General features: G+C 38.7%; 1 protein-coding gene across 2 annotated transcripts in view; it reads left to right on the top strand.

The window, feature by feature from the left end:
- SEMA3D (semaphorin 3D) overlaps positions 1 to 13,780 on the top strand; it is a 286,427-nt gene that overhangs the window by 235,924 nt on the left and 36,723 nt on the right. For both annotated transcript variants that reach the window (XM_073551303.1, XM_073551302.1), the window contains exons 12-14: positions 8,207 to 8,429; positions 10,633 to 10,721; positions 11,924 to 11,965. In XM_073551303.1, coding sequence (XP_073407404.1) covers positions 8,207 to 8,429; positions 10,633 to 10,721; positions 11,924 to 11,965 — 354 coding nt within the window. The remainder of the gene's footprint in view (positions 1 to 8,206; positions 8,430 to 10,632; positions 10,722 to 11,923; positions 11,966 to 13,780) is intronic.

Genomic DNA, 13,780 nt, shown 5'->3' on the forward strand with positions numbered 1-13,780 from the left:
CTTCACCTGTCAGACAAAGATAATGACCACTCGGCATCCTCACTAATCAAAAATATGTTTTATTTGCTTTTTCAAATAAATATTTTGTTAAAAAAATATATAATTTTGGTGTACATATGAAAGATATGTATGGCTATATTTGTATATATTTATTTTATTAAAATTATTGTTAACTCAAAAGCCATGTTTTTATTCATGATACACAAGATGTGCTTGTTGCTAGTAAATGTAGCAAATACAAGACATATGTATATGGGATAAATATTATTTCCCGATGCAATTTCCAAAACATTATACTATAAAACACATTTTTAATTCAAGGAATAATAACTTGGGAATCCTGCCATTTACAGGTGCATCTCACAAAATTAGAATATTATCCAAAAGCTAATTTCAGTTCTTCAATATAACAAGTGAAACTAATTTATTAGATAGAGTCATTACAAACAGAGTGATCTATTTCAAATGTTTATTTCTGTTAATGTTGATGATTATGGCTTACAGCCAATGAAAACCCAAAAGTCATTATCTCAGTAAATTAGAATACTTTATAACGCCAGCTTGAAAAAATTATTTTAAAATCCAAAATGTTGGCCTGTTGAAATGTATGGTCAGTAAATACACTCAATACTTGGTCGAGGCTCCTTTTGCATCAATTACTGCATCAATGCTGTGTGGCATGGAGGCGATCATCCTGTGACACTGCTGAGGTGTTATGGAAGCCCAGGTTGCTTTGGTAGCAGCCTTCAGCCCATCTGTATTGTTGGGTCTGCTGTCTCTCATCTTTGTCTTGACAATACCCCATAGATTCTCTATGGGGTTAAGGTCAGGTGAGTTTGCTGGCCAATCAAGTTTTACTATTTGTTTTAAAACCAGGAATTGAAACTTTTGGCAGTGTGGACAGGTGCCAAGTCCTGCTGGAGAATTAAATTTCCATCTCCAAAAAGCTTGTCAGCAGAGGGAAGCATGAAGTGCTCTAAAATTTCCTAGTAGATGGCTATGCTGACTTTGGTTTTGATAAAACACAGTGGACCTACACCAGCAGATGACATGGCTCCTGAAACCATCATTCATTGTGGATACTTCACACTAGACCTTGGAAATCAAGGTCCCAGACTCTGGAGGAAGAGTGGAGAGGCACACAATCCAAGCTGCTGGAGGTCTAGTGTGAAGTTTCCACAATCAGCGTGGTGACTCCTCTACTCTTGATAACCAGCCTCGTTGAAGCTGACAGCTGTAGGTTGCAGCCCCCAGCTGTGAGTTTTGCCTGGCTTGTTATCAAAAATACAGGGGAACCCACGCAGGTTTTTTTCATTTTAATTATTTATTAACAGAGCAGGAACCGGCAAATGAATACACCCATCAGCCGCTCCTGCTCTCGCTATTATTAGCAGAAGCATGTGTCAGATGATGGGACCTGTAGTCCCATCCGTTGACACCAGGGACCAGAAGTAAACTTTACACCTCCGATCACAGCTGAGCACTCATGCTGTCTTTTCACAGAGTGGGAACCATGGCTCTCTTACCGACAGTGATGATTTCACCACCAATCAGAAGCAGTGTTTACTGTGCTGTCTTGCACATGACAGCGCGACAAACACCCAGTGTTGGGCAGTCGAACCCGAACAGTAACATGGACTTCCTGGTGAAATCCGTGTTCGTCGTCTGTGCCCGAACAGTATGTGTTCGGTATGGATGCCAAACTTTAATGTTCGGGTTCACCTATCTTTAATGATTTGTTCTTCACAATCCATAGTTTTTTTCTCATAAAATTATGTGTCGTGATCTATCATCTTGTTTTTGCATTTTCTGTTCTCAATAGTAGTTCAGAACTGAAATTTGAACCATAAACAATAAACTAAAAGGGCATTAGAAAAAAATTTGTTAGTTTGAAGCTGTACAGATGGAAAAGAGACTTGCCCATCCAGTCTGCCCGTAAACTGCTTCTGAGCCTGGCATTGATTTTTCAGGAATACTTCATATTTTTGATGTGCTTTTGTCTCTTGCCAGTATGGTTACTGTTTAATGTCACTGTAGCCAGACCACTGGTGTATGGAAACTTTATGATCTACTGTGTGTTTGATCCACCTCATACAGTCAATGTAAACACTGCTTAATTGGGAAAAATGTTAGAGGTAAACCAAAACATCTGGGCATATTTCCACACCCCAAAAAAACAGTATAAAATAAGAATAGGGAATTTTGATTTTAAGTTTAAAGCCACGCTTCTCAGTTTTGAAGCAGATTACATAATGGTGTAAATGAGTCACATGTAGTGCATGTCCGGAGACTTGTTCCGACAGCTCCGAAATCAAATACACACCTTGCATTCTATGTTGTAAAATGAGTTTATGATGCAGCCATTTGCTGTTTCTAAAAAGGAAAAATCTCTGCAGACGTTTGACTTTAAAGTAACACAACTGACGTAAATGTGAAAAAGTATATACACAGGTGGTCATTGATTGAAATATATATCCAGTCTATGAATATATTAAATTATAGTCTTTTGTAATAAAGTTATGTTATATGTATGTGTGCCAAACTAGATTAAATAGTTTAAAAAAGGGGCTTTTCAACCGTTGAACTGCCCCCATTTCTCGATGATCCATGGCACAGTTCCAAACATCCTTGTGTCTTTGGTACAGGCCTGATTTTACCAGTATTGGGCCGAAGTAATAGGCTTTTACAGATCACCTCACACAGAGTAAGAATTTCCTATGCAAACTGAGTAGGAAGTTGCAAGGTAATTTCATCTTGCACAGTGGCTAATACTGGGGATATAACCATCAACATGCTTCTTACACCTTGTAACTGGAATTTTGGACCACTCTTTTTTTTTTACAAACTGCTCCAGGTCTCATATGTTCTTCCAACAGCAATTTTAAGATCTCTCAATAGGAGTTCAATGAGATTTAGGTCCGTACTCATTGCTGGCCACGTTATTACTCTCCAATGCTTTGTTTATATCCATTTCTGAGTGCTTCTTGAAGTGTGTTTCATGTCATTGCCCTGCTGGAAGATTCATGACTTAGGATGCAAACTCAGCTTTTTGACACTGGGCACTACACTGAGACCCAAAATCCTTTGGCAATCTTCAGATTTCATGATGCCTTGCACACGGTCAATCAATCCAGTGCCAGAGGCTGCAAAATGACCCCAAAACATCTTTGAACCTCCACCATATTTGACTGTAGGTTTGTACGTCTCATTACTGGAAACAGTAAAATGATGTGCATAACAAAAAAGCTCTGTCTTGGTCTCATCTGTCCACAACACACTTTCCCAGAAGGATTTTGTCTTACGTACATTTTGGAAAACTGCAATCTAGATATTTTTATGTCTCTGTCAGCAGTGGGGTCCTTCTTGGTCTCATGCCATAGGGTTTCATTTCATTCAAATGTTGATGGATAGTTCACTCTGACACTGATGTAACCTGAGGATGCAGGACAGATTAAATTTCTTTGGAACTTGATTGGGGCTGTTTATTGAAAATATGGACGATGCTTTGCAACCTTTCATCATTTTTTTCATTTTCTGGAACAGTTTCAAAGGTACCAAAACTTTTGCCATGACTGTAGTTTGAAAGACAATGGAAAATAAAGATTAAGAAGATGTTATTTAACCTGATAACAACTAAGAACCATACATTTTCAGCACTTTAGCATGGGCTCCTATGCCACACTAAATTTATGGCAAGAATTTTTCAGAATAAACCTCTTGTAATCTAGCATGAGCAGGTTGGATCTCCAACTTAAGACAAATCTTGGGATCCTGGGGAACAGATATAAGTACTTTACCAACACTTCTGTCCTTTTCTTTGCTGGCTATATAGAGGTCAATGATATGCTATGCAGTAGATAACATAATCAGCTTTGTTGATACTTTAATTGCACCTGGCGATCACATGCTAGCATAGAGCTGCTGGGTTCTAGTAAATTCAGATCAGCTATGCCAGTGACTTGTTGGCTGGTTTTCTCTATAATTGGTGTTCTTATGCATGCTCAAATTACAGTGGAAAGAACAACTTATGTGAAAATTTTAGATATATATATGTATGCAAAAAGCAGGTACCACACTGTAGGAATATCAAAAAAGTGAAGAAAATTTGAATTTGCCTTGTGTGCAAATAAAGCAAAGTTTGATCTCCAAAGACCCTTTATCAAGCAGTTGGTAGAGTGCAGCAGACACACATATAAAGGTTTGTTAATTTAGAATGACATCACTGTGTGATCATTCAATAAAGTGCAATTTACATATTTTCAAAGCAGCAATATAACAGCTCTATCTTGGTCTCATCTGTCCACAAGATGCATTCCATGAAGGATTTTGGCTTAAGGTCCCGTTACATTTAGCGATGCACCAGCGATCCCGACCATGATACGACCCGGTCAGGATCACTGGTGCATCGCTAAATGATCGCTAGTGAGCTACCACACAGGCAGATCTCACAGCGATGCAGCAGCAATACAGCGGACGATACTTACCTTTCAGACGCGTCAATGAAGACGTCCTCCCGCCCGCCTCCACACATCGCTCGTCGGCGCCACAGGAAGACCAGCAGGAAGCGCCCGACGAGAAATGGAGCCGGCCAATCTCGCGCGATCAGCGATGGACAGCGGGGGAGCTGGTCGGAGGTATCAGACATAGTGATATCGCTATAACGTCACAAAATCGGTGACGTTATAGCGATATTGCTAGCGATATCGCTATGTGTAAAACCCCCTTTAGGCTGGTTTCACCCTTGCGTTTTTTTTCGCGGTATTTTAGCGCTAAATAGCGCATGCGTTTTTTTTTCCTATACTTTGCATGGGATGCGCTTATGTGCGCATACACATGCGTTTGTACGCGTTTTTCCGCGCATGCGTTTTTTTGCGGTATGCGCTCAGGCGCACAAAATGCATCCTGTTGCATTTTTTGGTGCGTCCGACTTGCCTCAAAAAAACGCATGCGCACGCAATGCGTTTTTTTACAGCAAGACACCCATTATAGTCTATGGGTGCGCATATGCGCGCATTGGCATGCTTATGTATGCGTTTTTTTGCACATGCGTTTTTTTTTGTTAACCATGGAATTTAGGGGTTTGGGTTAGAGTTAGGGTTAGTTAAGGGGGTTTAGGGTTAGGGTTAGGGTCAGGGTCAGGGTTAGGTTTAGGGTCAGGGTTAGGGTTAGTTAGGGTTTAGGGTTTGGGTTAGGGTTAAGTATGGTTTGGTTAAGGGTTAGGGTCAGGGTTAGGGTTAGGGTCAGGGTTAGGGTTAGGGTTAGGTTTAGGGTCAGGGTTAGGGTTAGTTAGGGTTTAGGGTTTGGATTAGGGTTAAGTATGGTTTGGTTAAGGGTTAGGGTCAGGGTTAGGGTCAGGGTTAGGGTTAGGTTTAGGGTCAGGGTTAGGGTTAGTTAGGGTTTAGGGTTTGGGTTAGGGTTAAGTATGGTTTGGTTAAGGGTTAGGGTCAGGATTAGGGTTAGGGTCAGGGTTAGGGTTAGGGTTAGGGTCAGGGTTAGGGTTAGGTTTAGGGTCAGGGTTAGGGTTAGTTAGGGTTTAGGGTTTGGGTTAGGGTTAAGTATGGTTTGGTTAAGGGTTAGGGTCAGGGTTAGGGTCAGGGTTAGGGTTAGGTTTAGGGTCAGGGTTAGGGTTAGTTAGGGTTTAGGGTTTGGGTTAGGGTTAAGTATGGTTTGGTTAAGGGTTAGGGTCAGGGTTAGGGTTAGGGTCAGGGTTAGGATTAGGGTTAGGGTCAGGGTTAGGGTTAGTAAAGTCATGGTTTGGGTTAGTGTGAGGGTCCACCTAATGTTTGGAAAAAACGCAAACGCGGTAAAAACGCACTAAAAACGCATACAAACGCATAAAAACGCTGCGTTTTTTTCATGCATGCTCATAAAAATGCTTGAAAAAAACGCAGCAGTTGTATGCTTTTGTATGCGTTTTTTCAATGCGTTTTTTTGCGGGAAAAACGCGCTGCAAAAAAAAGCAAGTGTGAAACCAGCCTTACTCACATACATTTTGGCAAACTGCAGTCTAGCTTTTTTATGCCTCTGTGTCAACAGTGGGATCCTCCTGCGTTTCCTGCCATAGTGTTTCATTTCATTCAAAAGTCAATAGATAATTTGTGCTGACACTGATGCACCCTGAGCCTGCTGGACAACTTGAAATTCTTTGGAACTTGATTGGGGCTGCTTATTCAACATCTCTTCTCCTCATTCTGTCCTCCATGCTTAGTGTGGCAAACACACAATGTAAAGATTGAGTCAACATCTCCCCTTTTTATCTGAATTCAGGTGTGATTTTCAAATTGCCCACACCTGTTACTTGCCACAGGTGAGTTTGTAGGAGCACCACATGCTTGAAACAAAGTTGTTTACCCACAATTTTGGAAACGTGATGACAATTTTCTTCTGCCCATTTTGGGGGTTTTGTGTGAAATTACTGTATGTCCAATTTGCATTTTTTTCTCTTTTTTGTGTTGTTCCAATACACATAAATAAAATAAAAGTGTGTGTAACAAAACATGAAATTGCAATAATTTTCTGGGAGAAATAGACAATTTTCCGGAACGTATTTAAGGGTGCCAACACTTTTGGCCATGACTGTATATGTATCTGCAGCACTCTATGAACTATTAGATAAAGGCTCTTTGAAGCTGAAATAATGCTTTTTCTTGCACACATGGCAAATTAAGAGTTCACTTTGATATTCCTACAGTGTGATGCCTGCTTATTTTGCATTTAAATTATTGGGTTACTGAGCTGTCACCCACCAACTGCATGTTGTCTTTGCATGTGCTGCCTCATCTTTTGTTTAAACTGTATATGTGTATATATATATATATATGGAAGACAATGATTATTTATTACATAAATATAATGACAAAAATATCTACACATATAAGTATCTGAATGTCACCAACTTATTAACAGTTTTTTTAATCTAAAATAAAAATATGGGTCCTAAAACTGCAACAAAAATAAATCAGAACATATGTTAGACAATATGTCTACAATCAAATGCCCACATCAAAATACCTGCAAATATTGGACATTGCATTGCGTTACATGTCCAGATTTCCAACTATTTCGTCATGACTGATAGACCATGATTCATTGCGCTATTCACAATGGACTGCTCTTATATCACCCAGCATCTTCCACATCAGAAAGCATAGTGCATGGTTATAAGTGATGTATACAGCAGAAATGAATGTAATGCAACAGAGTGCGGTGTATTATGGCATGTCAGAATGAAAGTGCTGGATCAGACAATAAGGATATGACTAATGCCAAGAAACAGCTGGAATTCTGTAGAAAAATATTTAGGATTAAGAGTCCTCAGTAGTTGATACCTTTTAATGGCTGACTGAAAAGATGGTAACACATTGCAAGCTTTCGAGACTACTCAGGTCTCTTCATCAGGCTAGACTAATACAAAATCTGAAGTCACATATTTATGCACAATACAGCCTAGAAAAAATGCAATAGATAAGACAAGTGACGTGAAGCAGAACTATCAATATGGGAGAGGGAGAAACATAAATATAAACATTGGACCAGTTCATAGATAAGGAGTCTGGATGTTTTATGGTCCTCTGATTGGGGTCTAGTTCTGTGTTGTGATGCCCCCACGAGGTTTTAAAAGGAAATTCCTTAGTTGATGTAAAAAGACATAAATCCATGCGACACATTCATTCCAGCACTGAGAGTGTCAAAGGTCATCATAAATGATATTTTTCTATCTACTGGCTAACACGGTACAAAGATATACATCTTTCCTGTATGGAATTCTGTAAGAATTCTGTAACTTTTCAGTAAATCATAGGAGCATGTAATTAATGTACAGTAAGCTGCATGTCTTTTACATAGAAAACAGGAATGTCACCCTTATAAATATATTATGTGAAGTAATTAATACATCTGTCCTGTATCTGGATATTTGAGTACATGAGGAAAGGTTGATCTCTTCTAGCACTGAGGTGTATACGTTTTACACGTCTAATGTCAGCAATATGTTCAGTGACCACTAGATGGGGCTATGACCTAGATAAATGCCTTGTAGAGCTATTTTGCCATGATTTTCATTTCTCTTAGTATAGGCATGCTGCTTTGTAGACTGTTTGCTCTAGAAGTCAAATATGTTCATTCCTATTAATAGCGGATTGTAATATATACTGATTTTCTGCCAGATATCACATTTTTTTTTACAAGTTTGTATCATTTGTTTCAGTGCCCAAGCAACACTTATGACCCCATGATAAAATCAACCAAAGACTTCCCAGATGATGTTATTAGTTTTGTAAAGAACCACCCGCTTATGTATAAGTCGGTGTACCCTCTGCATGGTAAACCTGTGTTCACCAGACTCAATGTGGACTACAAGCTAACGCAGATCGCGGTTGACCATGTGATCGCAGAAGATGGCCAGTATGATGTCATGTTTCTCGGGACAGGTAAATTGCATTATTTTATTACTATCGTGTCATTGCCTTGGTTCCTGCAGTAACATTTGTTAGAAGCAAACTAACTATATGTGTAATATGTTGTTTAGTTTAATACGTATATGAATTTTATTGTAAATGAAAACAATTTTAATTAAAGCAACCAGTAAGTCCCAATACCATGTAAAAGCATGAGATTTTATAGTGTGTATATTTATACAGCTGAAAGAGCTTTTCATATTGTCTAGCATCTTTACTACGAGGTGATAAATAATTTAAGCGCTGCCAAACTCTTATTAAATGATAATTCCCATCTTCATGGAGGAATATTGCCAGATAGTGATTGTAAAAAGAAGCAGTTTTACCATTTTTTATTATGCTTACTTTTATAGTGCCATCATATTCCTCATTGTTTTACAAATATTCTTGTCACTGTCCCCACTGGGGCTCACAATTTAGATTCCCTATCAGTATGTCTTTGGAATGTGGGAGGAAACCAGAGAACCCGGAGGAAACCCACGCAAACACGGGGAGAACATACAAATTCCTTGAAGATGTCCCAGGACCCCAGTGCTAATTACTGAGCCACTGTGGCTAATTTTACTGTTTGTTAACATTTGCAGTTGTTCTTGATGTAGTAACACTTTTGTTTTGTTTACAGCTCGTAGCCCTGGAAATTGACCACCATAGCTATCTAGCTTGTAAGCAATTCATTGAAGCTGGCCAGGATTACATGGTACCCTTCAGAAATCCTGGCCAGCTTCAAAATAGTGCTTACTAGCTCAGTAGAAATGAGCTTGTAAAGACTGCTCGTGTTCTCCCGTCTAGCAGTGGTGGTCGGTCTCCAAGGCAGTGAGCTGTAAACAAAAGAATACTGTTATTATCTCAAGAACGCCTGAACATATTAAAAAGCAGTAAATTGCAGAATGCCTTTCCAGCCTTTCTCCAACAATACCCATTTGTGAAAAGGAGAATAACCCTTTTTGCATTAAGGGGAGATTCCTAAATTGTATCATTTATACCGGAGCTACTAAATAACTCATTTTGTTGAAGACAAAGGGAGTATTAATACTGTCGGGGAAAAATTGGTTAATTGTCAGAAGAGATTTATGACAAATTGCGTAAGAGTTAAGAAGTAGCTTTGTATCACCTCCCATTCTTTGTGGAATTGTCAGGTTCTGACAGTGACATTTGTGTAAGCGTCACATGCTAATAACAGGCCTTTATATTAATATTTTCATTATTTTTATACTGTACGTTGTCTTAATTCTGGAGGTACAGAAATTGCGTGGTACATTGTTCTACATTATTCCCATAACTGTTATTTATTTCTATGGTGATGGGGTTTGGATAAAAATACTCTTGTCTTAGCTAACAAAAGGCTGAGATGAGAATAACCCTTTAAAAACATTTTTAGACATCTAAGGAAGCAATGTTCTTTAAAATGTATAAGTTTTCTTTGTAATGTGTATTATTATTTTTTACTTTAACCAGTTCTTAACAAATGTGAGCGTATGGTGCAGGATCAGGAACTGAGCCCGTGCCATAACTAGAAAATTCCAGCTGAGTGATACAGATGGCATTCACTGCTAACAGCAGAGAGCAGAGCTTGCTGATCAACCCCATAAAGTGTGACAATGAAAGCTGCTCAGTACTATGGATACCCTGTTTCGAGTGGTCATTGACCCCTTTGCGAGGTGATCATGGGATACTGATGAGTTACCATATTAATAACTGATGCAGTAAACATCAGACTGATGAAAATATCAAATTATTCAACTCCTCCATTAACAACATAAAGCAATAAGAAAGATTGAAAAAAAGATAAAAATGACAGAATTCCTGGGTTTTTTTTTCCACATCTCCCCACCCCCAAAATGGAATAAAAAAGCAACATATGCATCCCAAAATAGTATTAATAAAAAAGATCAGCTCACCACCAAAAAAAAAAAAAACAAGCCCAAATACAGTTCATCTGAAAAATAAAAATGTTATGGGTCTCAGAAAACGGCAACATATCTGCCATTTTTCAGTGCATTATATGGTAAAATGTATGGTGTCATTCAATGATCCAACTTGCATGGAAAAAAAAAAGTTATGACTTGGCTAAGAAAGGAAGGAAAAAACAATTGCCAGTGAGTAATCTGCGAAGTTATTACAATAACGTAGAACTAAAATGAATGTAATGAAATGATTGACTCTTCTTGTCTTTCAGATGTTGGGACAATTCTTAAAGTAATTAGCGTCGCCAAAGGTATCTGGAATATGGAAGAGGTTCTGCTGGAAGAGCTGCAGATATTTAAGGTATTGAAAACCAATTATCCACTTCAGGCAAGAATTGTCTGTCAATAGAAAGTCTGTTCTGTTTTAGTAGATGAGGGCAGTGATAAACACGGCTATGAAACCCATTATATGGGCAGATTTCTGTGGACACAACACACTGTGAGGAGGCAGCTTTGTTATGGAAGAGGCAGAAGTTGTGAAGCGGAGAGTGACGAGGGCTAACATGGGGTTAATGAAGGCTGCAGAACAGTCCCAAAATGTTCACAGTTTATTTAGTGGAAACAAAAGATCAAACATTGAAAAGACTTTGATTTGACCCAGAAGCATTAATGTACTTGCATTCCAATTTTATTGACATTTAGGCCCCGTATTTAATTTTTTTTAACTCACTTTTCTTTTTTTTGGCCCTTTGGCATTCACTGAGATTTATTGCACCAAATTGATGGTGCAAAGTCAAAAATAGCTTTATTTTCTGCCGTTATCCATTTTTTGCAACTTTTTGGGCATCGTTTAAAAAAAAAAAAAGACTTTTAAACAAAGATATGCATAGAACTGCACCAGGGAGACTGGAGCAGAGTTGCATCAGATTTTTCAACTTGTCAAAAAGTTGCCGTTAATGAATCAGGCGAAAACATTTGGAATCTCTTAACTCCAGCCAAAAAAAATAAAGAACAAGCAAAAACACAGGAGAACATATTTTGAGGGGGTTTGTCTGAAATTATGTCCAATTTTCCTTTTTTTTTATCTGTTCATTTGTGTTGTTCCAATACACGCAGAGGATATAATCATGTATATAACAAAACGTGTGTAATTGTAAACATTTTCCTGGAGAAACACTTTATTTTCTGGACCTATTTAAAGGGTGCCAACTAGTGATGAGCGAATATAGTCGTTAGTTGAGATTTCGCGGAGCATGCTCGGGTGATCTCCGAGTATTTGGATGTACTCGGAGATTTAGTTTCTGTCGCCGTAGCTGCATGATTTGCGGCTGCTAGACAGCCTGAATACATGTGGGGATTTCCTAACAGACAGGCAACCCCACATGTATTCAGGCTGTCTAACAGCCGCAAATCATGCAGCTACGGCGACAGAAACTAAATCTCCGAGTACATCCAAATACTCGGAGATCACCCGAGCATGCTCCGCTCATCTCTAGTGCCAACACTTTTGGCCATGACTGTATTTAGTGACAGTTCTGATACCCAATGTTGCTTCTTTTCCAGAAACCATCACCAATTACAAACATTGAGCTATCCATTAAGCAGGTAAGAGAGAATTGTAAATGGCTCTCTGTACAATATGCTGGTCAAATGTTTGTGTAGAAATAAATAATTGTTATCCATAATAACCCGTAAGATTTGTCATTTCTCCAAGGGATAATGATGGCAGGGACCTCACAAGTTCTTACGGTCAGCTTCTCCTATCTGGCCTGCAGTAACCATGTTATTGGCATACATAGACCAGCTGTGCTTTGGCCAATATTGGTTATAATGTCGCCAAATGATTCTATAAGCTCAGGAATTGTCAGCAATAGTTAGATGATCCATTCTCAGAAAGGTAGGAAAGGATACACGGTACAGATAAAAAAAGATAGTGGCTGACAATGTGACATATAGATATGTACATGATGTTAAATATTAGTGAGGCATATTGAGCATGAGCTGACATGAGCAAAAAAGAAAAGAAATGTATTTCAATGTATCATCGTGCACTGATTTAGTTTACAGCCCTGATGTGCAATGCTATAGAATTGGCAGCAGGTGGCAGTATTACACCTTGTGATTGCTGCTCTACAATTATATTCTAGTAGTTTAGTTAAACTGGTGCTTCCAGTTAGCAAAGTATTCCCCTCTATGCCACATGTAATGGCTTAACCTGGGCTCAGTATTGAAAAAATAACTACTTGGATAAGCCAGTAACATTGTTACAAAATGTATCAGCTTAATATTAATTTTATCCGAAGTCATATTACAAGACTCGTTAAAGGGTTGATTGTGACTTGTAGGATCGCTACTACCAATAGGTGGCGCTGTAGAGTAAAAGTTCTCTTTCTTTCTGAAGAGGCAATATGCATATAATTATTTTCCCAGAGGAGCACTGCACGGCGAATAAGCCTCCTTTCATTGACAAGCCAGAGCTGGCATGTCACTCTTCACAAGGAGAAACCTTACCCCTTAGATATTAATTTTGAAACACTTTATTAATAATATTCTACCTTAAATATAAAACAACTACATCCACTACGTTTTCTATAACAAGAACCTGCCACCAGATCAAAAGTGGCCAGCGCTTGCTCATATTTTATTCTCACTGCTTCCCTGAGTGTTCCCTTTTTTTTTGCCTTTTAAATCTGTCATAATGTTCCAGTGATATGAGCATTTTTATTTAGTGATTATTTTTTCCGAGGGGGCATGTCACATTGGGGACAAGTCTTTAGGCTTCTCTGCATTATTACTCTGTAAACAACGCCCCCTTGGAAAAGACCTTAAAAATCAACTCTAATTAATAAGGCTCATGTGTCTGGAGCAATTTAGAACATAACCATCAGGGGAGCAGCGGGAATAACATAAGCTCAAAAATTGGCCACTTTTGGTCACATGTCCTCTATAAATGTTTTATTCTATATGATATATTTGGAAATGACCTGCATTACTGCCAAATTGGCTCCTGAAATTTCAATACTTTGTTGAGGACTTAGATGGGTATTCCCATCTTAGACAATTATGGCATACTTATGGCGTATGTCTGAAATCTCTGAAAGATCTAAGTACCATCTCTGAATGCCAGAACTAATCTACAGAATGGGGTTTCTGCATTACAAGTTAAAGGGAATCTGTCAGTAGGTTTTTGCTACCTCATCTGACAGTAGCATAAAATGTAGGAAAAGAGACTCCAATTCCAAGATGTATGTGACAGGGTTACCGTGACAGTGTGGAGCCAGAAGACTACAGCGTCTGATTGCTGTTACTCCGGCATTGAGGAGAAGCACTTCTCCCTCATTTAAGTGTGTTTATTCCTTCTGGCAGAACAGGGATTAATCGGCCATGTTGGAAATCTCTGGAAAACTCACATTTGAGTTT

The sequence above is a fragment of the Dendrobates tinctorius genome, unplaced genomic scaffold (genome assembly GCF_039654945.1).
Source record: "Dendrobates tinctorius isolate UK_male_01 unplaced genomic scaffold, ASM3965494v1 ptg000174l, whole genome shotgun sequence".
Classification (NCBI taxonomy): Eukaryota; Metazoa; Chordata; class Amphibia; order Anura; family Dendrobatidae; genus Dendrobates; species Dendrobates tinctorius.